This window comes from Aulostomus chinensis, chromosome 8 (genome assembly GCF_037954235.1).
Source record: "Aulostomus chinensis isolate RoL2024-O1b breed Wild chromosome 8, RoL_Achi_v1.0, whole genome shotgun sequence".
In the NCBI taxonomy this organism is placed as follows: Eukaryota; Metazoa; Chordata; class Actinopteri; order Syngnathiformes; family Aulostomidae; genus Aulostomus; species Aulostomus chinensis.
Genome location: NC_141327.1, coordinates 14012134 through 14038129, shown reverse-complemented (window position 1 = coordinate 14038129; position 25996 = coordinate 14012134). Strand labels below are relative to the sequence as shown.

Below are 25996 nucleotides of genomic sequence, written 5' to 3'. Positions count from 1 at the left end.
AATGTAAAGAATGGGATTGGATTAGCTGTGCAATCCAATAACACTTCACTTGATTTAAGATACAAAAATAGAGGTTAAAAATAAAATAGTGAGAACTTTGCATTTGCTTATATTGGTAGGACAACCTAAAAAAACAGACAATATCCCCTGACAAAACCTTGTCATTATTTCCATTTTGAAATACTTAATTAAGGAATTATTAAGCTTGCTCATAAACGTTAACCTATTCCATCATCAGACGTCTCTCATCTCAACTACATTTTTTTCTAAATACAAGCATCCTTGTAAGTGTTCTGCCATTCATTAACCCAAAATAACAGGAATTCACAATGGCATGTAAATAAGGGTTATCACAATATGTGGAATGAGAAATGTCGAAAACCAATTGGGCCCAAGCTGCATGTTAATTCAGTAAATATATAATTAGGACTGTCAAAATGACAGACACATTTCTTATTAATAAATCACAGAAAAAAATTACACGGCAAAATGCTTTGGTTCCATCGAGTCTCTCGGAAACTAAAAGCAAAGTGTTACAAGAGAAGCCCTGCAAGTGTGTTTGATTTAGCTTTAAAATGTATCCGGCCATTGATGTCATCCTCCAAAGTTGATAAATTCATTGATTCACATTAACCAAAATTAAAAGAATAGAACATTTTTAATTGCTAAAATTGATAAGTGATTAATTTAGATGAGTTATAACCATGCAAATAATTATTTTAATCATCTGGCAGCCCTTTAGATAATGCATTCTTTCACACATTTCTCATAATGCCCAATGATGAAAATTGTTACTTAATTTGCAAAAGAACACATGACAAACAGAAAATGAGTGTATGAGTTTCAATGTGTCCATGGAGACGCTGTAGCAAGAACTCCAACAGAGGTGGTTCGAGTATTTTAGCAGATGCGTAAATGTTTTTTTCTACGGACAAGCTGGACACCATTATAAAGCTTCACAGGTGTGTTTTTGAGATTCAAACAAAGGCCAAAAATGGATGGAAGATCCACAAGTGACGATCACTAAGTAGTCATTGATCTGATTTAAATAGTAAAGACTTCCCGATAAAAAAAAAATGCACTCACATTATTTCAAATGATGTGAGGGAAGAGTTTTGACAAGGGATTACACAGCAACGCCATGTCCATAGGCTTCTCCATGTATTCTACATCTCTGCCAAATTTCACAGATAATGGCCTGGAATGTTTTCCTCAGCAGAATTTTTTTCCCCTTCAGATGAATATTGATTAGGATTAATGCCTAGTTATACAAGAGGGTGCGCATGGTTTTGTTGTCCAAAAACCTTTATCTCGAAATGTTGGTCTGTAGTGAAGGGAAGCCTGCAAAGAATATGTACAAAGAAATTTCTGATGCGATGAGATTTCTCTTCACTCGACGAAAATCTTTTTCACTAAGAAGTTGATAAAAAAGTCGATGAATCTAAAGATCTGCATCTACATTTCTGTTCAGTGCTCACAGAAACCAAAAACAATGCTAAAGGAGTGAATTATTGACCCTAAAAATCACCAGTTGGAGAGAACTTGACCCTAAATGACCCAAGACTCCAGCTGGTTTGTTTATTCTATCAAAAGTTAATACAATAAGGTGTGTTGGTCTTTTGATTAAAAGAGAATTTCCTTTCCGGATTAGGAACGTTACTGAACAAATACAGAAATGATGTGCAGACAACACATGAGCCGAAGCCTGAGCAACATTACTTTACAGTGACAACACATGAGGAGAGGTTGGCTTTTCTGTCTGTTAATAGAAGTTGATGACATCCATGGATCAAACTGTAGTGGATTTCATTGTTATTTGTCTGGATGTAAAGCAGATCAGCAACTTAAAACAAATCTGAAACACAAAAGTGAACCAAACCCAGGGATTTCTGCTTGCGTTTTTATCAACTGTTCCTTCAGAATGTAGAGATGATGTGATGCAGCCAGGATTCATCATCCTGCAACGCACCCCAGTAAGGTTAAATATTACACATCTGTTACACAAATGTGAGGAGTTTATTGTTTACATTGGAAAACTCTTGTGCAAATAAACTTTGCAAACAACACGTAAATTTTTAGCTATAATATACTCGGGGACGAAGCTACTGAAAGATCATTGAGGGTCATCCAGGCTTAACAGGTATGCAAACAGGGGGTTCTTATAGTCCTTCTAGTCGATGGTGTAATGGACGATACAAAGATGGGGATCTGCTGCTGATCGCTGGAACAGATCTGCATTCACAGTTCGCCAATAGAATGTATATTCAAAACACAGAAAGGAAGAAAAAAAAAAGAGAGAGAAAAAAAAAAGAACCAAAACGTAAAAATGCATGGTGTTGTTTCACTGCAGGTTGTGGATCATCTCCTCTTTAGCAATGAGATGTGTGGTTTTGTTGACCAGCGACATGAGAGAGTTGAGTTTGTGCGACCAGTCGTTGAGCAGGTCGTTGGGATCTTTGGGCCTCTGAAAGTTGATGATTCCAGCCAGACGGTCAACTTTAGCATAGATGGTCTTGTTAACAACGAGGCTGGACAGGAATTCCTCGGACTCCTGGTGAAGGTTTGAGGAAACAACTGGGTGAGGGATCTTTGATTTAACAAAATATTTATTTAACACACATAGAAACTGCATTGCAAAAGGTTGCTGGTTTGATGTAAATATCAACATATTGATCTGCTACGTGAAATTTGCGGCCGTTGGATCCCCTCGGGTGGGTCGCAAAAACATCGAAATTAATAGCATCCATACCACCATATTCACAAAAAATGTACTGTTGAGTCCTTAAATGGAATATCCAGCAATATTATGATCAAATCCTTTTTTAACGGTGGTTGTGAATTTTTATATCATGATACCGTGACAGTTTCATAGGTTATTATCGAAGCTTTTAAAAGTTGACAAGACAAGTCAATGTCAAAATGACCTGTGATATTTATTAAGATTTATCTCTACCTGAGCAATTTATCAATGACTATTTCAGTTAAACTTGCAATAGAAAATATAAAGCGGAAAAAAAAGCCAAATGGTAGAACTGTGCTATCGACTTCACTTTGTTCGAGCCTTAACGATAAAACTTACATCAACAGAGAGGTCAAGGAGACCAGCCATCCTCTTCATTGTGATTCTGGTGTAATATTTGGCCATTATCCTGATGTTCTGAGGGAAAAGAGAGGGAATAGATATGAACATTTGCAGTAGAATAATTCCATATGTTTTAGCGGCTCATGAAGAAGAGGGGGAAAGTTCAGGGCACATCAAGAACAACACAACAACTAGAAATGCTCTCGGAGAGCGTAAACCTCAGCCAAGGTCAGCGCAATATTTCCTGAGAAATGAATGGAAATATCCTGATGTAATTGTATTTTTATGCAAATTTACACCTCATGATTGACCTATCCATGTCTGAGTATATTATTTCCACTGACTGAGACAAACAGTCAGCTGCTAAACAAGTCTAAAAAACACCGGCTTATTTCAGAATACTGCTGTGCTATCAATTCCTTGCTTATATTCTACAGGACAAGATTCTTCAGGACTCGGTGATCTTCATGATTTGGTTGTGGTCTCAACGATGTGTAGTTAAGAAGTTTGCTTTTTTAGTTTCACCTCTGAAATCCTGATCTCACTTTAACATTAGAGTCTGTTGGGCAGTCGAAGGTCACTCCACACACGTGGTGTGAGAGATGACAAATTTTGTCAAGATTCCGGCAAGTAAATAAATAAAAAAAAAAACAAAACAAAACAAAATCATATTCCTGTCACACAAAAGGCAAAAAATATTCATTTGTTCCATGGACAATGCTGCACTCTTCCAAATGTTGTGAAATTCGTCTGGTTGGAAAATCATACGAAATGACAGGCAAATAGAAATTAAAAACAAACTTCCTTGGTAAAAAAATAATCATGTGAAATTCAACCACTCAATACAAACCAATCTAAACGCATAACCAAGTCTGCCAGTTTGTCAATAACAGAGCTTCCATGTCATCTAGAGTGCCTTTTCCTTGTTATTTGCATTCCATTTGTACTGCTCGTGTAATTCTACTCCTTTTAGTCTGATGTGAATCATTTGGGAATAATATTTTGGATACCACATCTCAGTGCTTTGAAAAGTACAGCTGAGACATTCCATTGGGACTGGAAAAACATTGCATCAGTTATTTCATAATATTCCATACTAAGCTGAACTTCCATGACCAGCATTTGCATGGTGAAACCACATGATCAGTGAAAAATTTGTTTGACTACTCCAAGCAAAGACCAGCTAACTCAAGAGTACCTCATTCTTTGACAAGCCTCTCTCACCATGCCACAACATCAAGAAAACAAATTCTACGATGCTTTAGATTAAGATTAACATTTAACGTCCTTTCTAAGTGACCAGGTTTAATCGGACTGTGACTCTTGAACTTACATGCTCCACCACTCTATTCTTCAGGTCCTTCCATCGTTTCTCCCCCTCTTCTGAATAGGAGAAGACATCTGTGGTGGGGCTGTCGGGTGAGCCTTCTCTCAGCTCCTTCCCATAATCCTCCACCAGGGAGGCCCAGCGCATCAGCTCCATAGTGGTGAACTGCTTCAGAAGGTCCCTGGAGAAGGACGAGGTTAAAAAATATATAAATAAATAAAAATAAAAACAACAACAAAACAACTGCCACTGTGATGGATTCTTGCTATGGAGGGCATATGAGTGATATCTCCAAGGATGACATCATTATCCTATGAACACTTGACAGCCTGTGGTATTTACATGAAAGCTGTGCTACTGTTTGAGAGGCGACAGGATGCCAGGAATTTGATTTACTGGTTGTATTTGAACACCCACAGACCACTGACATGTTGTACAATTTGTCAGTTACTCAGCTTTTATCATTCTACCTCAGCACTGAAGAAGAATGTTGTGTAAAAAAATATTTTTTTTTAAAAATTGTGAAAATGTATATCTTACTTGTATTTGGGAATTTCTTCCAATTTCTTATCTGCACTGATTCTGTGCACGAGGTCCGACTGCTCGTTGTCGTAAGGGGCAAGAATCACGTAAAGCACCACGCTCTTCAGGGCCTGAAATACACATCAGATCGTTAGTTTTCTGACTAGTAATTTTACTGAGGTGTATTTAAGTAGCAATTACAGCTCACTGCTGATCATAGAACAGAAACAAAAACAATGTTCACTCGAGATCAAGGTAATGATCTCACGGAGGGAAAAAACAAACAAACAAAAAAAAAAACAGGCCAAAACTGTGTAATGCAAATTCAATCAAGACAGGAAATTGAAAAAAAATATTGTTTACTTTCCAATTCCGGCACTGGTTAAGCACACGAGCAGAGGGAGGAAGCGGGATCGGGCTCAGGTACCTGTTGCCACTTGCTGCTGTCCTCCAGGATGCAGGGGGTGTCATAGATGGCTCGATAGTGTTTGCAGATAGACAGGTAGGAGCCTTCGTGCTGGTCCACCTGAATCATCAGGTTGTAATACTTCAGCTTCAACTCCTGTGTTGAAAAACAAAAGGGGAAGAAAAAAAGTTGAACGAGCCTGTTTTGTCAAAAAGCTTCTTTTTTTTGGGGGGGGGGGGGGGGAGGGGGGAGCATTTCATGCTGACTTCTCCTTGACCCAAAATTTATATTATTAGTGCATCTTCAAGACCCAGTGGGCACATATCATCGACTTGTTTTACAATCATTACATAGAATGCACATCCCACCTGTTGGTGATTGTTAGCACCATTAAAGCTACACTGGACACATCATTACCAAGCTGCTGAAGCCCATATGTATGCAGATCCAAGCACAGCTACAGAAACAGACCCCGACCTCCTTCTCTCACCTCAGTGCCCTCCTCTTGAAAGAATTTGGTGTTTATCTTCTTGCTGATGATCTGGGTGCGAATGTAATCCTTGACAGCAATGCAAAGCCTCATTTGCTCCAAAATAAACTCCACTTTTTCTTTTTTCTCCATGGAGCCGTATGTCTCCACCTAAGGGCACAAAAAAATAAATAAATGTGTCATTTTCTGTCAGTAAAAAGAAAACAAAGGCTCGTGCTACATCCCTCCTGTTGATGTTAAGAAGAACTCATACGGCCTCAGGAAAAAGACAGAACTGTAGTGCACGTAACACTTGGCTGTGCAATTACGCAGCAGTGCATGTTACTGACATGGACCTGTCAAACTCAACTAAGCACATTAGATAAATATAATCTATATTATATACATATCAGCCTAAAAAGGTTTTGAACTACCTGTGGAAGCATTTGCTTCTTTTACTGCACATAAAAACAGTGTAGGGCTCTGAACACCACCAAACTGCAGGTGACCAACACTCCATCCTGTACCTGAACACCTCCTCTGTTGTTCCTACAAATGATCTGCTTAGCGTATTGTTTCACAGAGTCATTTTTTTAAAATTAAAGATGATTTGTCTCTGACTTGTCTCTGCTCTATGATAGTGACTCATTAAGAATGGGTTGATCAATCAAAGAACATAACGATTCCTGCTTCTTTTTTTTTTTTAAAGAGAGATTCTAGGGTTCGGATGGGAATCTTTGGCAAGCTGGATACGGTCTGCAGGCCGACTCATTAGAACATTACTCATTGGCATGAGGAAGCATCATCTCCTCCTGTTTTGTGAAGGATTGTAGAATCCTATGTTTCAGCAGGCAAGGTCAGTGGCACTGAAACAGTTTTCCATGGAATAGAAAGGGGATCCATTTTTGCTGCTGGTATGCCAATGCATTAATGCGCTCAGCTACAACCTCTCTGAGCAAAAGGGACTCTGAAAATGTGCTTTCAGTCTCTTACCTGCAGCTCCTGAAGAATGGAGGCTGCTTCTTTGACCTCTCCGCTCTGCTCCTTGATACCAGCCAAGGTCTTCGTCAACCTGGCACGCTCGATCTCCACATAGATCTGCGAGGAGGAAAACTTTCATGTACTAGCAAGAATAAGGGATTCTCTTCATGAGTAGAATGGACACATATGTTTAACTGCGTTACAACACTGAAATGTTTCTCCTTCATGGTGACAAACAAGCTAGATAACAAGGTGTGGAGTGGCACACAGTACTATTCAACAGCATTTTAAATCTATACATTTGAGTTTTCTCTCTCCTGTGCGGCTCTGCTGAAACACACAAACACATTCCAAACCTTTCCAGCAGTAACAGTGCGAAGCGTGTCGATGAGTCGAAGCTTGATGGTCAAATCAGTCACAGCGTCCACATACTTGTAACATTCTTGCACCATTTTGGCAACAGCCTGATGACACAGAGCACAACACAATTTGTAATTTGACTTGTAATGATACACAAATGAATTGTAAAGAGAGGAAGGAAGTCCTGTCTATTTAAACCCTGTGCATAGTAGATATTAGTTATTTGCAAAAAAAAAAAAAAAAAATGTATTTACCATTTGGGGAAAGTATTTAAAAAATGGAACTTAATGCTTTAGAATTCTGGCTATTTAAGACAACATTTATTTTAATTTGAATAAAACTGGTAGAAAAGGAGCATTAAGAAAGAAAATAAATGTCAGACCTGTTTGAGCTGACTCCTTCTTTTGGAAAGCAGCATGATGTTTTCATTCAAGGCATCCCAGTCCTTCGCTTCATAGCACATCTGGACCACAGCCACAAGGATTCTGGAGGTGGACACCATGTCTGATGCCTAAAGAGATAAATAAAACACAATGAAGTTAAATTATTTCTTCTTTTGTAAACGAGTCCGTTAAATTTTACTGAATCTGAGACTTCTACTACTATAAGGGTTTGCTTGGTGCCAAATTGTGAGATTTGAGGACATTTTTATTTCACTTAAAATATGTGCACAAAGTTGTGAAAGTTCATTATGTCTGAAGGAGTACTTAGTTTTTAAGTTTGTTTTAAGGACAAAAACAAGTTTTCTGTGGCCTTGTTAATAGTTTCAGCATGAGTCTTCCACCTGTCCAAAAACTCTCAAAAGAATGTCAGTGGTGACATGCCTCATCAGCTGATGTCAACAAGGTAACAGAAAAAAAAAAATGCTGTCCTTAAAACTAACTTAAAATATCTGACTAAAACGAGGCTTTTTATGTCACTTGTGTCTTTGTGTGTACTTCTTACAAGGACAGTAACGGCAGAACGGAAAATAAAATGACTATTATAATAAAGGCAAATCTCAGAACAGGGTATGATGCTGAAATGAACGTGTGGGATTATGATGCAACATGTGTATGCATTGCTGCAATATTCAGTCACATTTCAAAGGCTGTTCATGTTAAGTATGCGAACCTTTATGCATCCAATTTGACACAGAATCTTAAAAAGTCCACAAAAAATATATCCACAGTGTCTATCATCTACAGAGCAGTGTAGCTCTTGTATTCACGTCTAGAGCTGGACATGTTGAAATCACAATATAATATATTGCAGGAGCTGTTTGTGTATTGTAGTGGGTGACAACATAATGCATAATAATATACGGGGAACATCTATTGCTAATAGTGAGAAAGTCGACCAATTCAAGTGGCGTGTCATCTGACAGTGACACTTACCGTTCTGGTTTGCTTCTCCAGTGATAGCAGGCTATCAATGGCCTCTTGCAGTTTGCCCTCCTGAAGGAATAAAATACAAAAAAAAAACATTAGATCATTTTTAACTTGTGTTATTAATGCACTCCGAATTACACACCCGACGGCTAAATAGCTGTAGTGTATATGTTGCCCATGACGAGTCAGCTCGTGCCGTTAGCATGCTAATAAGCATTACAACAACTTGCAAACTGAAAGTAGGATTTATTACAGCAATGCGTGACGTGTATTAAACAATATATCATCTATAACGAATTTATTACTGGCAGTATAGATGTTGCAGAAAGTTTACAGACAGTGCTAAAACGTGTACAATTAACGATAGCTTAAATGCTAACACACAAGTCCTTGTGCACCATGACTCAGCCGGCGCCGGCCTCAATCACAGCCGCTTACTTTAGCCATTTTCTCGCATTCTGGGAGACGCTGGTCTACAGTTGAACTGTAGTCGATCTCCATCTTCACAATCCGTCCATCGGACCTTTCAGATCGCTCCTCGGACATGTTTGCGATGAACAGGAGAAGAAAAAAGTATGGAGAATTTCTATTCTTGCGAGCAGACTCCACCTAGCGCTGTTTTGCTTGTGTGGAACGGGTAAGAGTGACCAATCAGAGTCGAGAGAAAAACAGCTGCCCGATGCGCCTGAAGGACCCAGAAAGGACCTCCAATAATACTCAAACCCTATGACGTAAGTGCAATTAAATAAACTCTGCACGAGAAGCTCATGCTAAATAATGTCAAGGTTGAGATAAAATGAAGAACTGAAACAGAATAAATCTAATTATGTGAATGAACAGGATTTGTGAAAAATTGTTGTTTTTAAAAAAATAATTTTACATTACAAATATCTCATTGTACAGAGTGGACAGACAGGTATTTAAACCATAGCTGTTGAACAAAATGTGCATTTTCAGTGAATTTGAATAAGACATTTAGTTGACATCTTCAAGAGGTCACATCTGATTACACCTCTCCATGTAGAAACCTCATCTGTCAGCCAGGCTTCAGAACCAGTAAGCAGGACTTATTTTTATTCGGTGCTAAGATACATGGGCAAGTATAGCAGTACACATTAACAAGTCTTGTTTTTTTTCCTCGAGTGGGAGGGGTCGCTGACATAACTGTTCTCCCTGCGAGGACATAAATTAACGGAATGAAAAGTTAAGATGATTGTATGACAGAAATGTAAATGAAGGTACATAAATCAGTAAATAGGCTTCTGGGCACCGGTTTGCATCAGAAAAGGAAGTTCTGTCAGGAGCTGAAGTAAAACCATCAGCTTGATTTAAAAGAAAGGTTTGATTTGACATTGTTCATTTAAGATGTGTTCTGTTGATTCATTCATAGGTCTGCAACTGGATCAAAACATTAATATTCTGATGTTGGCAATTATGACAATGAAGGAGGAAGAGAATGATAATTCAGACTGTATAATGCAATAATCACAAATGTCCCATGTCCTGCTCTCATAAACCACAGTGCATGAAAGGCTTTCCCTGTGTCCGAATTGCCAAGTAGGTCGGATCGTGGGTCGTAGGCTGTCCGAAACCACAACTAGCGCGAGTAGCGACCTACTTCGCAACCTAAATTCCAGCCGAAACACGCCCACATTGTAGGTCGGTTCAGGTGCATCCTACGGAGCAACCACAATGCACCGCGGACTTCTTCTTTGTCCTCTAAAAACGTGTGGACCCGCAAGCCAAGTTTGTGCCACCAACAGTCTCCCATTCTTATGCAACACCAACATTTATAGTCGTTGTTGATGACTAAAGGTGTGTTCACACCAAACGCGACGTGTGTGTGAGCACACCTTTACAGGTGCGTTAATGTGCTCAATAACAGAGAATGAATGAATTAATTTAACTTTATTATTATTTTTCTTACATACTTATGTTATATTTATATTCGGTTTCTCTTGCACAGAAGTCACTTTCATTTCACTGCCACTGTACCTGTACATTTAGGCATGTGACAAATAAAAACTTGAATAAGGGTGCGCTCACAGTGGAGTGCAGTACGACAGTCAGGTCAGCAGGTGGGGCTTTCGTTGGTTCTGTCTACCTAATCGCGGTATCTGTGCTCTGCCAGCAGAGGTCGTGTTTCACCACCAGTCCTCTTGGGTTTCCGAAAGGTACCGCCGTGTTAAGGTTGTAGAAGTAGGCTGTAACTCTAGGTCGTAGCAGTAGGACGTAGGTTGCCACTTGGCAATTCGGACGCAGCCTTTATGAATGGTCGTTAAGTGAACGAATCCAACATGCAATGAATCCAGTCCACCAGTAGATGTCTCTGTAATGCCTCTAATCCTACATTCCTGTCTTAACACATTCCGCTGTTTTGAAAGGTTCCAATGCCCATAAATAAAGCTTATGTGGGTCAGTGATTTTCCTGCTCGTGGCAGAGAAAGCCCGTAAGCCTTGAGCTAAAATCAGTTTGATCCCTGTGCAGACTCAGCAAAGACCCTTGAAGGCCTGAAAAACTGAACATCACTCAAGAACTCCAGAAGATCAAATATGGAAAAAGAACTCTCGAATGCTGAGGTTCAAAATTATTCTCAGGGCTTCAAGAACACATCAAAAACACTAGGAAGAGATCAGCTGAAAGATCGTGGAGTGAAGCCTGAAATGGTACTATCACTATCATGATAAGCACTGAAATCTTGATGATGGTAAAAACTGTGGACGCTACCAAGGCCAGTATCAAACATGCATTTAAGGTGCTGCTTAAACCTTGATTATTTTTACTCAACTGTTGTGGAGAAGCCATCATTCCTCGCACAACTCACACTAAGGTTACATAAAAACTGGATGTCTCCCCTCCTGATGTTTCAGAAAATTAAATGCAGCACTACTCTGTTGAAAATAAGGACTAGAAGCAGGCCTTTTTGGCTGTTCCGGGGCTTACAGATTTGTTTGGTATTATTGGCATGACGCAGTAGTTCAGAGGACATCAGGCTCTAATCTCCTTTTAATCAACACAGACCTTATTGAAATTGTTAGGTCATGGATTGGTGATCTGTGCTCAGAGATACCACTCACATGAAAGCTGCCCCGTGGCCCTGACGCTTCAGGGTTTTACGTTAAGATAAACAATGAAAGATGGAAATGAAATACACTCACAGTGTTTTAAAAAGATGTGCCTTGTGAAATGCGTCAGAGAAAAAGAATACAACTTTGTTTGACTGCACATCCAGATTTTTATCTGACTGTGTCTGATGGTGAGATACCTTTTATCAAGGCGTCTTAAGGCACCTTGATGAGACGTGCGTTTTCAACATATCTTTTGAAGTTGCTTACTTGCTGTTTAAAAATGTTGTTGCTAGTGCATGTTGTATGAGGGGTGGAGATGGGTTTGAGAGAGGCCAAGAAAACATCATAGCCATCCGGACATCATTTAATGTCCTTCCTTCAATGTAGCTGCCTCCTTTATCCGTGACAGCGAGGGGCAAGCCCACGCCATGGATTGTGTGACATCCCTAACATCCCATCCCTGGACCTTAAAACTTTAGCACCACACTCCCTCAAGGCACCAGCAATCTGCATCAGTCAGGTGAATGGATGGATGGATGGATAACTCACGATGTAGGGCTATAAGTAGAAGTCACCTTGGGAAACTTTAAGGTAAAACTGATAAGCTGTTATGAGACTACTCAATTAGGGCTACATGATAACAATATTATAATATTCAACTGAAGACAAAACTTGCCTCCACACCTAAAATATTAAAATGATTGCACATTGTTGTCATACACACAAGAGCTTTGTTAACCCTAAATTTAGTCTTGCTGACAGGAAAGAAAAAGCCTGTATTTATCTTCTTACTCCTGACATCTGTTATGTAAAAACATGCCATAACACCAAAGGATCAATGGGTGTATAGAAGCGTATCAAGTGAGTCCACTTTCATCAAATCCATACACTAACGCATAAGGGAAATAGAAGCCATTAGGTTTTTATATCTGATATTATTAGGTGGCACGGTGGTGCAGTGGTAGGTTCCAGGTTTGAGTCCTGGCTCCATCACAGGATCTTTCTGTGTGAGTCTCCATGTTCTCCCTGTTCCTGTGTGGGTTCTCTCTGGTACTCCAGCTTCCTCCCACAGTCCAAAGACATCAAGAGGGGACGAGGCTGATTGATACTCTAAATTGACTGTAGGTGTGACTGTGAGTGTGAATGGTTGTCTGTCTCTATGTGTTGGCCCTGTGATGGACTGGTGACCTGTCCAGGGTGAACCCCGCCTCTCACCTGAAGGCTGCCAGGAGAGACTCCCAGGCTACGCACGCACGCACGCACGCACGCACGCACGCACGCACGCACGCACGCACGCACGCACGCACACACACACACACACACACACTGATGACAATTCTGCATTTCTGGAGCTGCTGACCCCATTGGTGGATTCAATACAAATGCTGTTTCGGAGGTTTTGATACTCTCTGGTGTGAACATATTTCTGGGGGAAATGCTGGATGTTTGCTGACCGTGCAAAATAGAGTTTGTCAGCATCTTCAATACAGAAATATGAGCTTGAATTTTGCTGAGTAGACTCAAGTAAATCACAGGTGTCAATGGGGTAAGCAGTACAACTCCTAGTTTAATTAAAAGGGACTGTTTATTTCCACGTTATTCTCTCTGGTTTTGACAGGACATAAAAGAATAACTGAGTAATTTGATTCACAAGTGTGCGATCATCATAGATAAAGGGAGAAAAGTGTGTTTGTCTCCGACATGGAAACATGCACACTGTGGGGACTGACCAGCAACATGGCATTTTTATTCCACGTGGTTTTTTCCACTGTTTTCCTTGATTATGTCCTTAGATAATGAACTATTGCAGCTACTTCTGCCTTGCTGCTGTTGGCTGGTGAGAGAAAGCATTTATGCTTTTCTGTAAATTTGTGCAAATACATAAACTGTCAATAAAGACATTTTGAATCTTGAACACTGAAGTCAGTTTGTTTTTTTGGCACTGGAAACCATGACAAAGATGTTCCAATGCATTTCCTGAGGGTGTGTACATCTATGTCAAACCATTAATTATCAATTTTTATGAACTTCACCACCCAATTTGAAATGACTCAATAAAACAGAAGTAAACACTGAAATGACTTCCCAGCTAATGGTCTTGGAGCCTATGCAGTCATTTTCACTTTCTGTTTGTTTTGGGGTGGTTTTCAGCTTATATCAGACCCATATTGAATGCATTTGGATGGAAATCAACTGAGTGCTCCTCAGGAGTATTTTACTGTTTGGTCATAAAAATACCTTGGTCGCCATGCCTGTACGCAGGACTATGATTAATCTAAAACGGATGCGTTTCCCTGGGAAGAGAGCAGCTGCAGGATCATCAAAAAGGATCGATCACTGCCCTTAAATACTCAGAAATGATCATTATTATCCATTATCACTGCTTTATTTCAGGACCCTGCTTGGAGTTACAATGACAAAAGAAAGAACAAAAAATGTGTAACTGTCGACATAGTCATCTGAAAACGCTATAAATACTTTTACGTCAAGCGCCCTGAATTGAACTGCGCGCTCTGTAGTGTGTGTGTGTGTGTGTGTGTGTGTGTGCGTGTGTGTGTGTGTGTTTGTGTTTCAGCGGGCTGATGTTTCCTTCGCTGTGCAGAAGTCGACCCATGTTTCCGTCGAGCAGCGCCTCATATTTCTGCAGCTCCCTCGGACGGAGGAAGCGGGGGTTTCACAACACTTACATTTTCCGATTCGCCCCGCGAGCCGCATTCATGCGCAAAGAGAGAGGAGACAGAGAGAGAGAGAGAGAGAGAGAGAGAGAGAGAGACCGTAGTAAGCCTCGAGGACTCGTTTCCTCTACGTGTCTCTGAGGATGTTCTTCAAATGTTGGGTCCACAGAGAACAGAGAACTCGTGTAGATGTTTCGTAGAATATCGTTGTGGATACCCCCCCCCCCCCCCCCCACACACACACACACACACACATTTTTTCACAGTCAGCATTTTCAACGTTACTTCTAGCGGTATCTCCCACATTGGATGATGTCAGTAGATATAATGCTATGCTACATCCGGTCGTATGATTTTCAAAGTAATTGAGGAATTATTGAATGCAAGGATTGAAGTAAAAGTTCAAGTAAATTTGATCATTTTTACACATTTGAAAATATATGTTATTGAACTTATTCTTGTGCCATCCACTGTCAAGTGAACTTGTTAGCTGTTAGCACAGCATGTTGACCATGTGACTGACTGTTGGAGGTTTTGGCCTCAGTTTATGTTTCACTGCTTATTTACTTCATTTAATTAATCTTTTTCATCTTATATGGACTGTAATTCTTAAACCTGCCATTGTTTTGCAATATTGCGAGAGTGGTTCATGTCACACTCTTACTACACTCCGTATTCAGGTGCTCAGTGTTTTGATCACTCCACAGTAACTGAATTAGATAATGCTATGAATATATTATTCAGTATTTTTCATTATGGAAAGAGAGTATGAACTCATTAAGTTTTTCAAAAACTCCTCAAGAAGTAATTGATAATTATAATATTGATCCAGTCTGTCAGGCTTTGATGCTATAAAAAGATGGGGCACTAGAGATATTTGGTCAAAGTGTCCTCAAATTAATTCATTTTTGGTCAATTTATCGAATCAGTTTAAAAAAAGACATATATTTTTAAACTATTAATATTCATGGAAATTGGTCAAGTTAGGCCATCTTGATGACCGTGTTTAGATGTGTGTTTGTTAGCACTATAAATATGAAGAAGTCAGGGAGAGCACGGTTATGAGTGACAAGTCAGGTCGCATGCCATCAAAATTATAATTGAGTCGACTCAGTCAATAATTCGATGTCAGTATATTAAAACAATGTACAATTATAAATATGATAAAACCTTATTCTAGATGTTCAGATGATGCTGCTGATTCCAATTTGGATCCTGTCAGTATTCAGATAAAATAACTGGAATTTTAGTTGTTAGGGTAAAGTACACAAGAGCTTGAGTAATATTGGAGCAGTAAAGAGAGACAGGAAATGTGGGAGAGAAGAGAGCCTGGGAACGACATGCAGCAAAGGGCCGCAGGCGGGAGTCGACCACCCCCCCCCCCCCCCCCCCCCACTGAGCCGCTAAGGCCGTTCCGACAGAGAGATTTTTGTATTACGTGACAAGCTTCATGCTCTTATTTTGAAGACCCGTAGAATACGTTTTCCGGTCGTATTTGGCGCTTCAAGCCAAGCTTAACTCACTGGACTGAAAGGAGGAGACAATCAGGACCGAGCTCATTTCTGCTCTCTCGTTTCTTTCAGGAGTGTATCCGCTGGTTCCGATGAAAGAACTCAGTAAGTCGTAACTCGGGGCGGACTAGTTAACCCGGGCTAACATCCCTCCACATGCGCCGCCTCGACTAGAGCTACTCTACACATCCCGGCGGAGGGAACATTTACTGGGCTGCCGTGACACTGTTGTGAAAACACAAGAGACGAAAAGAGGGGGAAGATGTTGCTGAAGGAGTACAGGATATGCATGCCCCTCACTGTGGAGGAGGTGAGTTTTCCACTTATTTCTCACGCCTTTCTGTTGCTGACTCCTCCGCGGAGGTTTTCTAAAGTCCGGGGAAGTGTGACAGCTGTCCGTCTGGTTTCGCTGCTCCGGACATGTGGCAGGAGGCTGCGGGAAGTGAGACAGAAAACACTCGCATGAACTTGAAGCACTTGGTGAAGTCACTACAAACCAACATTTCTTTGGAGCCGTTTTTAAAACGCCTTCCGTGGCGAAACTGTAATAATATCACTACTTTTAATGTGCCACGCGTTCCCTGTTTGGAACGAGTAAATGAAAGGAAAACGAAAACGAATAATTCAGGCAACATTTAAGCTACTTTAGAGCGGAATACCATTGAAACTAGTGCTGTACGGTTTGGGGGGAAAAGTTATGTTATTATGTACAACATTGCGACATATCACACAATCATACATCTATGTGGTTGCTTATCAAGATAAATGCCCATAAACTGAGGTTGATTGTGAAATGATTTGCTATCTTTCAATTAGAACAAACTTTAGCATAAAGAATGTGCAATACTGTTTTTCAAACAATGTCTTTTTTAATGATACAGAAAGCAGCAAAAACCAAAGTGCAACTGTTTTAAAAATAGTCTTTTCTGCATCAGTGATGCTTTTTTGCGGTAATTAAATTGAACAGGTTGCACATAGAACTAATGGAAATATATGATTTGAATAAACCGTAAACATGTGTTTTCTTCTCACACACACACAAACCTTTACCATGGACACAAAAATCAGATACTCAGCAATTGGGACTGAGCTTTTGTCCCCAATTAACTGTTATTTAGTCAGCCCCCCCCCCCCCCCCAACACACACACACACAGGGTGACATCACACAGGCAGCCCCATAGTCTGTTTTAAACCTATTTGTTTACGAGGTTTCACGTCTCTTTCTAAATTTAGCATCTGGAGGTGACCGCTCTCTTGTCCCGGCATGTTGGCTCCGCAACATGACAGCACCTTTGTCAATTATCGGCATGTTGTTTTCGACCTCTGCTCCGTCCGCTGTGTTGTTGTCATGCGTGGGTATATGGCTGGTTTTTCTTTGTAGCTGATGGTTGGTAGCCAAGGTGGGAGAAAGTCACATGCACGCCCTAAACGTTCGCACTCTGAAGAAAGTTACTGTGCTGAAGATCGAGCTAGTCAAGTGGAGAGCCTGGTACACGAGACAAGTTATCATGCATAGGGTCAACAGTCAAAGGTCAGGACAGTTGTCATGAAAAGGTTTCTGTTATATCCCTTTCACACTGAAAAACGCGTGTCAACGCGGGTTTTTGGACCCGTGTTTGCTCGGCATTAGGGCGCATTCAAGCTTCCAAAAAACCCGGGTCTGAACTCCTGCTGTGAGGGCTGCGTGCTTGTGTTTTTCCTCTTTCATACCTCATCGCGCTGACAATGTCATCATTACACAACCGACAACATGGATGTCGTCGAGTCGAACGTTCGCGTTGTCGTTCGCGGGACATCAACAGGAGGACTGATCTTACGGCAGAGGCCAAAACTCTATTGAGAGATGAGTTAGCAGCTCTCAGCCCAGCCAAAGTTTTTTTCATTAATTTATGTTTTTCCGGAGCTTCCTCGATGCTAGTTTGACAGGTGACACAGTGACAAAATCAGGATGCGACAGGAAGGTCGCATGAAACCTGAGATGACGCGGGTTGCCCTTTTCATACTGCAGGCGAGCCGAGCCATTAAACTCCCGGGTCGCTTGGTGAGTCGTTGACGCAGGTCGAAATGCTGAGTCGACCCTTTCAGAGTGCCGAAAAACCGGCGTTGACCGCAGTTTTTGTGCAGTCTGAAAGGGGCTTTAGGCACACAGTCCTGATGAGTAGAGCGGCGCAGGGGCTGGTACTTATGTAGGCCAACCAGGAAGTTAGCATCAGCACGGCAAAAGGCAATGGGACTTCTACGCTAGAATTTTAATTATTTCTGAAAATCAGTTCTGTGGCTAACAATCGTTAAGGATTTTGTTCAGTCAGAGCGTCTCGCTGAATAACAACAACAAATGAACTCAACGTTATGATTTTTGGAGCGTAAATTGCCATCGCTAGAAATGCTAAGCTAACTTAATGCCGCGAGCCAACTACATCGCTCATGAGGATGGAGATGTTTACTGTTCAGAGCAACTTCTGTTGTACTCTTTTAAGCCAGTTGTTACCAACCTCCACTCTTCTGACACATAAATGCATTGAAATACACTACTGTGGTATTTTCAGATGTATTTTCTGCTGTGGAATAACAACGCCAAAATATTTTAAACTTGCTTTTGTCACAAACCTCATTCGGGGCATTGACTTTGAGACAAAGGAATTGGATGTTCAACCACGCTGACTTATTCAGGTCGTAACCTGCCTTTGCATACGAGTCAAGGTTTTACATGAGCAAAGTCATATATAACATAACTTAAAATCTGCAGGAGCTTTCTTGCTAAAGACACACAATCATGTCCGTTTCCTTGTTGGTTCTTCGGTGATGGAGAAAGTCAGATGTCATCTTTCAAACTGCTTCGTTCTACCATCGTTGACAAACCTTATCCGTGAATCTAAATGATGCACGAACAATGCAAAAATTTAATGAGGAAGTCCTGTGCTGTAGAGTGTGTCTCACCTCTGAGTCCAGTCTTCAGTCATGAATATCAAGTCAAGCCTTATCAATGTGTGATAAGGACGCCTGAACTCCCCGTGTTTGCCTAATTTCAGTGATGTCCTGATTCACTGCCGTTTCTTCAGTGACATCTTGTAAATCCAGATGAGATTCGCTTTTCTGATGCAGCAAAAACTTAATTAAAGCTTAAAAGTGAAACCTTTTCAAAATAAATCTGCTACTTTTGAAAGGTTAGGAATAATGAAAGATCTTTTTAACGATTTCCTCCACTAGCAACATGGTTAACTCACAGAAGACCATCACCATCAAGGTTTATTACTTTTCTTAAGGGCCTGTTAAATAAGGGGGGTGGGGGATTCTTACTGAAGTGGAATGAGGGGCAGCTCTGCTCTGCGTGACTGTTGAGATAACTGCACAGTTAATTTGAAAAGTCTCACCAAGAACAATATGTTTACCCCCCTTCCCCTGGGCACCGTGAGGCCGATAGCTGCAGTGAGGAGAAGGGGTGACATCACTGACTGCTCAAGAAGGGAAACTCCGTTCTACCGGATGAGTGAATGATAATAATGTAACATCAGATGTGCGTGTTTGATGAGCGTTCGCAAACCTTTAGCATGTACTATGCATGTATGTCATGCATATTTCATACATGTAAGAGGGACGTGAGTCCACAAGTCCAGCGGCTCTTGACTCATCTCTGGATGGGCTTTTTTGTTTCATTCTTTCATTTTTAAATAGCTTTATGCGTATGAATTAATACACCTGAGTTGTTGTGGTCCCCATCTACATGTTAACTTCTTTTTTATGCCAATAATATTTGGAAACTACTGAAGTCGAGAAAGGCTGTGCTTGTATTTATTTTTTAATGCTGTGACACAGATATTTATTGCATTAACTCCAGATAACTAGGCTCATTTTTCATGTTAACGGGTTTAATTATCTTTTTTTATCTTGAGAAAACAAAAAGCCATTTTCTTGAGTCAAGGAGAAATTGTTACCTACCTTGATATCATAAGAATGCAAGCTTTGTTCCCTTTAGATCTCCCAATGAATCATACAATTCCGTAATAACATCCATGTTGTTGTAACCAGCTATATACTTAAGTCCTGTTTGGGCAGACCGATAAATTGATTGGCTGATGTATCACTAGTATCTTGTGGCAGCGTATATGTTTTCTGATATTTGGAAATATATATATTTTTTTAACAGCACATAAAATGCAGAAAAATGGCGTAATGTAGTGTGTCCAGCAGCAGATGCTCCAGTGCCTCTGCCTTATTTATTTAACTGTTTTATTTTGGTCTTTTGGCAGCACGGTGGTGCAGTGGTTAGAACTGTCGCCAGAAGGTTCCAGGTTCAAGTCCTGGCTCCATCACGGGATCTTTCTGTGTGGAGTATGCATGTTCTCCCTGTTCCTGTGTGGGTTCTCTCTGGAACTCCAGCTTCCTCCCACAGTCCAAAGACATCAAGAGGGGACGAGGCTGATTGATACTCTAAATTGACCGTAGGTGTGACTGTGAGTGTGAATGGTTGTCTGTCTATATGTGTTGGCCCTGTGATGGACTGGCGACCCAGATGAATGTTTAGGGCCGAGGCTGGCCTTGTTACAGCTGGCTTTTGTTGGCAAAAACTTCCTGTTGCTATAGATCACTGGTTAGAAAAAAAATGCACTTCCTTTACCGTACAGGTCAAACCTTAACCGTGGTGCAGGCGTAGACCTTAATGGTGAGATAAAACAATCAGATGCTTGTAATTCACTGTTCGCTGGCTGCTTTAAATGTTAAAAGATTCAAGACGTCCACAGTGAAACACAACATCAGTAGAATTAGAGGAGACGTCCGTGGGATTAAAGCTAAGGTGAAATCACGCACGCTGTACTCAAAATAGAATGCTTTAAAAGGGGATGGTGTATATTTCTGCAAACAAGAAGAACAGTCATTGGGGTCATTGTTAGTGTGTAGTTTGTCTCTTATTTCCTAACTGGAGAAAAAGAGTCATAAATGGTCCAGACAACAAGAGAGAGAGAAAAGCAGGAGGAGGAGGAGGGAGTTTGTCAAGTTTGTTCTTTTCATGACGACACACTGAGCTGAGTGTCTCATCTCTGGAGTCCTGAAAGTTTCCTGCCTGCCCAAGGGGAGAGGAAGGAGGGTGGGTGTGTGGTTGGAGTGAGGAAGGGAAAGAGGGTGGGGTGAGGGGGATGGATGGTGAGTAAGGACAAACTACGTAGGGCTGACTGCTGAGGGAAGGACAGGAAGGGATGGCTGGGTGGGTGGAAAGAGAATTTTTGTCTGTCAAATTCTCTAGTGTCATGGACTAATTGTGTGTGTGTGTGTGTGTGTTGATGTGTGTGTGTCCGTAGATTTAGCGTCATTCAAGGTCGTGTAGCTCTGTGTATTGTCTCTGGGAAGAGATTACTGTCTGCTGCTTGGCAGAGTTGCGTCATCATGGCGTTACTACTGCAGATGTTGGACGGGCCATCCATACTGTGTTTATACAAGTTTAACACACACACACACACACACACACACTGAAGTAATCATTTTGCAATACCAGACTGTATGAGTCACTCTTTGAGCCTCAATTCTCTGGCATCTCGATCATCCCCTGCTTGTCTGGGTGTGTGCCTGTCACCCCGCCTTTTTCCTTCTTGCCTTTATAGTAACACCAAGTTGTTAGTGGAAAAATCTGTTTTTAGAACTGAAGAGATTAGAGGATGAATTTGTAACTAAAATAAAATGATCAAGCAACCCTTTTGATAGTCCTGCAGTTCTTTGAGGCATTTCCAAGCAAATCTGGCTACTAACCGCCTTCTGTGTCTTTAATTATAGTACTGAATATGTCTGGAATCTGGATTGGTGCGTTGACAAAACCTGCAATTATTACATCACCATGAATCGGGACATTTTGATGGGCAGAATATGACCATACATTCATCATAATCTGTCCATAAATGTTCTTCTGAACTGGCAAAAGTAGGTTTTGTCAGATCAGTGAGCCAGAACACAATTAATAGATTCTCCATCAGAGTATTCAATTCAAATACGCTGCTGCTTTTCTGAGGTATTGACTGGTATGAAAGAGAGTCATAGATCTGAAGTTCCCCAACTTCTATGCTCAAGACCCCCAAAATAAAGAAGAGACTCTCACCATACATGGAGGGGGTTGGAACATTGAGATGTTTGACACACAATTCCTTACAGGCCCATCCAAAACAATTCATCCAATTTTTTTTGATTAATTTTAAATTTTGACTGTTATTTTTAGTGCTATTTTAGTCTCTGGGAACAATGAAGCCCTTTTTTAAAAAAAAAAATTTTTTGGATTAGCGCTGATCTAGACCACAGATCCAGAATACCATTCAGATGATTTCTGGAAGCTGAGATGTTCTTTTTCATATATTTCACGTGGACTCAAGCAATTTGAGTGATATTTGTCTTTGACACATCTAAAAATTCTGCTAGAATTATGCAAAACTGTGTCTACAGGACACAGGATCTACAATTTGATCCAGATCAGTTCCCAAGTTCTGCTTAAGTTACTGATCTTTCAAATCAATCAATGAATCAATCAAATATCAATTCAGTCCATCCAATAGGTCTGAAGATGTCCTTCTTGATGTGGTGAATAAAATTAAATGTTTGCTGCCTTTTTAGCTGAGAAATTTCTATGTTGTGTAAGCCCGCTTCTGTGTAATTTCTATGTCATAGGTTGAAAGATAATTATGCATTCTCTCATTTTATAACAACACATGACAGATGAAATATTTGCTTTTTAAACATTGAATCTTCACAGTGTGTTCATTCATGTCAAACAGGAAATTCCAGTCAGGAACTTTTAAGGAGCTCAGTCACAATGTAGTCAGTGTTTTGGTATCAATTTCAACGTTCCAACAGGAAACATTTGGCTGATAAATACTAATTTCGCTCCAGTGCCTTGAGGAGACTCTTTCTTCTCCATGTGAGTGTAGCCATGCATCAGCTACCGGACCCAAATTGTTCCTGGAAATGCGAGAGAGGTGATGAGATGAGAACTGAGGATATTCGACGTGGATAGATGTATTCCTTTCTTTCTCGCGCCTCGTTGGTGTCTTCCACTGCTGCACTAGCTTCCACTTGACACCTCCTCCCCGTCTTTGGCTGACGTGTCCTTTTTCAGGCTCGGCAAGAAAAATGCTGACATCACCCAACCTGGCTGACCTGAGTCACAGTGTGTGTACCTCCAGCAGCACGCCAGCTTTCACAACCTCTGTCCTCCTTCAGTGCCTTCTTCGCTGATGAATCTTTGTGTTTTCTTCACAGCTTTTATTTGTAATAGCTTCATTGTTGCGGTGACAAGAGCTTAAGAGATGGTTTAGAGGCGGGATCAGATTTGCTTCTGACTGAGTTAGCTTTTCAATTGGAGCATAAATACTTCCAGGGGAGGGGAAACAAAAGCTGAATCAGGTTCGAATTGAAAAGAAAGCCTCTTTTTCTTTTTGTTTCATTAACTGTGGTGATGCAGAGTGCAATGACGTTCAGGAAAGGCCAGTGAAAGAGAACATTAAGCTGAATTTGTGGTGGTGTTAATTTCGTCAGACGAGACGAAAGATATTTGTCAATGACCTCTTTTCCCATGACGAAGACTAAAACATGACTAACAAAAAAAAAATACATGAATGACTAAATGTGACTAAGACTAAGAATTAACTTTGACACAAGACTAACACGAAATTGAAAAATGGGCGACAAAATTAACACTGATTTTGGAACATCTATTTATGCTGTGGATGGACGGTCATACCTACAGCCTGATCGGCTGGTTCATGAGGCTCCAATATACTCTTAGTTTTTTTTGGACCATTCATTCCGAGATGGCAATTGGGACTCGGAATGAATAAGAGAAGTTAGGATAAACCTTTATTAGTCTCTCAGTCTCTTCTGTTATGAGGCCGACAATTGCAGAGTCATCAGAGAATGTCTGCAGGTGACAGGTGGGTATGTGGAGGGAGAAGTCTGCAGTGTAGAGGGTGAAGAGGAACAAAGCCAGGACCGTTCCCTGCGTTGCCCCCGTGCTGCAGACTGCTGTGTCCGAAACACAGTCTCCGGACCTCACATACTGCGGGCGGTTTGTGAGGTAGTCCAATAGAATGGACTGATCTCTGAGTCATCTTTTATTTTGAATGAACGCGAACCATGGAGCACCCGGTCTGTATGTTAAATTGCCTGTGAGATGTTCGGTGTTTACAAATGGAAGTAGCTTGTTTGGATGCTGTCTGGATGCCTCGGGGATGGATGGCTGTATAAATGGGTGACGGCCGGGTGCTTGAATCATTGGCCAGATGGATGGCTGGAAGGACACCTGGGTTACTGGCTCACACTGACTTTTTTCTCTCGACTTAAAACTCTCTCCAAATCTCCACACAGTCTTGCCAGCATTGATTAGAAAAAAGGAATATTTTGTTATGTGGTGTGCCAGACACTTGCCAAAAACCTTATATCCATATTTTATAAAGCTTTACGTGGCCTCGGTGTGTGTGTGATGGTGTGGGTCAGTTTTTTTACGATGATGCATCTCAAATCAGTCTCGAGCTCCGCCAGTTTCTCAATCAGACATAAACACACTACGGAACTTTAGCCGTCACTTCTAGGTGTGGGTCATGAACAGTTTTCGTAGCACCAACCAAATGGCTTCTCAAGAAAACTCAATTTAGTGCAACTGGACTCACCTCTTGTAAGTGGAAAGACAAGGTTCCAAGGCATAAACAGAGTAATGTTGTTTGTGCAGTCCAGTGTGACGAGGAGTGCTCTGACCTGTACATAGGGGAGACAAAACAACAATTGCACAAAGGCATGGCGCAACACAGGAGATCCACAACCACAGGTCAAGACTCAGCAGTCCACCTCCACCTCAAGGAGAAGGGGCACTCCTTTGAAGATCACAGGGTGTGCATTCTAGCCAGAGAGGACAGATGGATTGAAAGAGGGCTGAAAGAAGCCATTCATGTCAAAGTAGAATGACCATCTTTGAACAGAGGAGGGGGCCTCAGACACCACCTATCACCAGTGCCGTCCTTAGATCCCTCCCCAGGAGGTGCAGTCAGCGTTTGCGCCCGACTGACCCCCCCCCCCCCCCCCCCAAGAGGGCTGGGCAGGGGTAATGACCCGAAACTGAGGCCAACAACTCACATGACTACCTAACGATCCTATTGTTCTGGCCTTATGACCACTTGTTTTTGCCACCACCCCCCTGGGTGGTTATATACCTGATACTTCCCACCAGAAATTTAGAACTGAAGAAGCGTCTTGGATGAGAGGTGAAACATCTTCACTTACAAGAGGTGAGTACAGTTGCCTAAATTGATTATTCTTCAGAATTATGATGACCTGGATAACTGAGAATGTACACAAATGCGCCTCATCATTCAAAACCAAATTTCCATAACTAGAGACTAAATCAGCGTCACATCAATTTTTCTACATTTAAAAGCAGCTTTGATTGGACAGAAGGCCAACATGCTGAAAAATTAACCAAGTAAACTTTTTGTTGGTAAATTGGTTTATATTGTTGCAATATGTAACACTTTTTGAGTGTGAGAAAATGCCAAGGAGCAGTAAATCAAAGATTTGTAACGTTAGATGGAATGGAATGGGTTGTTATCACGATCGCAAAAAAGGAACATTTCGGTTTCGGTTTTGAATCAAACCCAGATTAAATCGTCAAAACACATTTGACTTTAAAAACAACTTGTCTTCATTTAATTTTATAATGTCTTGTTACTGTATTTTTTTATGTTTACTAAATGAAAATACAAAAAAAAGTAAGTAAGTCCTTTGAGAAGGGTTTCACTTTCAATAATTGATCACGTTTTCTGCATCAATGCATTAATCATTCAATGAAGACTGACGATGCGTCCCTGAATCGATTCCTTCTCTCCTCTCCTGTAGTGTAACACAAGCTGCGCACTTGCATCTGGACAGCTGATGTTGCTGAGAAATGATGATATAATTCTCTTAAAGCGCCCGGATGTGCGATCGGCACCTGATCCTGACACCTGCTAGTCCGACTGTCTGATAGTGGACCCATGAAGTGCTGTAATAGGATTAGGAGCTGTCATTTTGTGCTTTTGCCTCGGAGGGATTATCTGTCATAGATATTCATGTTGCACATGCGTTGTGTTAACCCTGTAGCGTGACACTGCTCGTGTGAAGCATTTCATGCAAAGCTCCCACCCTGCAACAGCTTCAGGCAATAATAAGTGGGTGGAAACAGTTTTAAATACGGTTGAAGATTAGTTGAAATTGTTCTCAAT

The 25996-nt window shown here is 41.0% G+C and overlaps 2 protein-coding genes across 2 annotated transcripts in view; one reads left to right on the top strand and one right to left on the bottom strand.

The window, feature by feature from the left end:
• Positions 1-1301: 1301 nt before the first annotated feature.
• On the bottom strand, positions 1302-9166 carry psmd12 (proteasome 26S subunit, non-ATPase 12). Its single transcript, XM_086210150.1, has 11 exons — positions 8956-9166; positions 8524-8583; positions 7530-7658; positions 7144-7251; positions 6800-6904; positions 5828-5977; positions 5359-5493; positions 4950-5062; positions 4416-4590; positions 3080-3157; positions 1302-2551 (listed from the first exon to the last, which is right to left on the bottom strand). The coding sequence occupies exons 1-11, from the start codon at positions 9061-9063 to the stop codon at positions 2342-2344; spliced, it is 1371 nt and encodes a 456-aa protein (XP_086066276.1). The 5' UTR covers positions 9064-9166; the 3' UTR covers positions 1302-2341.
• A 6595-nt stretch (positions 9167-15761) lies between these two features.
• The window catches only part of LOC147257268 (cytoplasmic phosphatidylinositol transfer protein 1-like), an 81655-nt gene continuing 71420 nt past the window's right edge, over positions 15762-25996 (top strand). Inside the window, exon 1 of the mRNA XM_086211084.1 lies at positions 15762-16082. Coding sequence (XP_086067210.1) covers positions 16035-16082 — 48 coding nt within the window. The 5' untranslated portion in view covers positions 15762-16034. The remainder of the gene's footprint in view (positions 16083-25996) is intronic.

Bases quoted from the DNA above. Each gene is read 5' to 3' on its own strand.
- psmd12 (XM_086210150.1), bottom strand. From the start codon at position 9,063: ATGTCCGAGGAGCGATCTGAAAGGTCCGATGGACGGATTGTGAAGATG. The intron at 7,252-7,529 runs GTCTGACATTTA...CTGTGTCATCAG, and splicing joins GAAGGAGTCAGCTCAAACAG to GCTGTTGCCAAAATGGTGCA. The intron at 2,552-3,079 runs GTAAGTTTTATC...AACCTTCACCAG, and splicing joins TCCTTGACCTCTCTGTTGAT to GAGTCCGAGGAATTCCTGTC.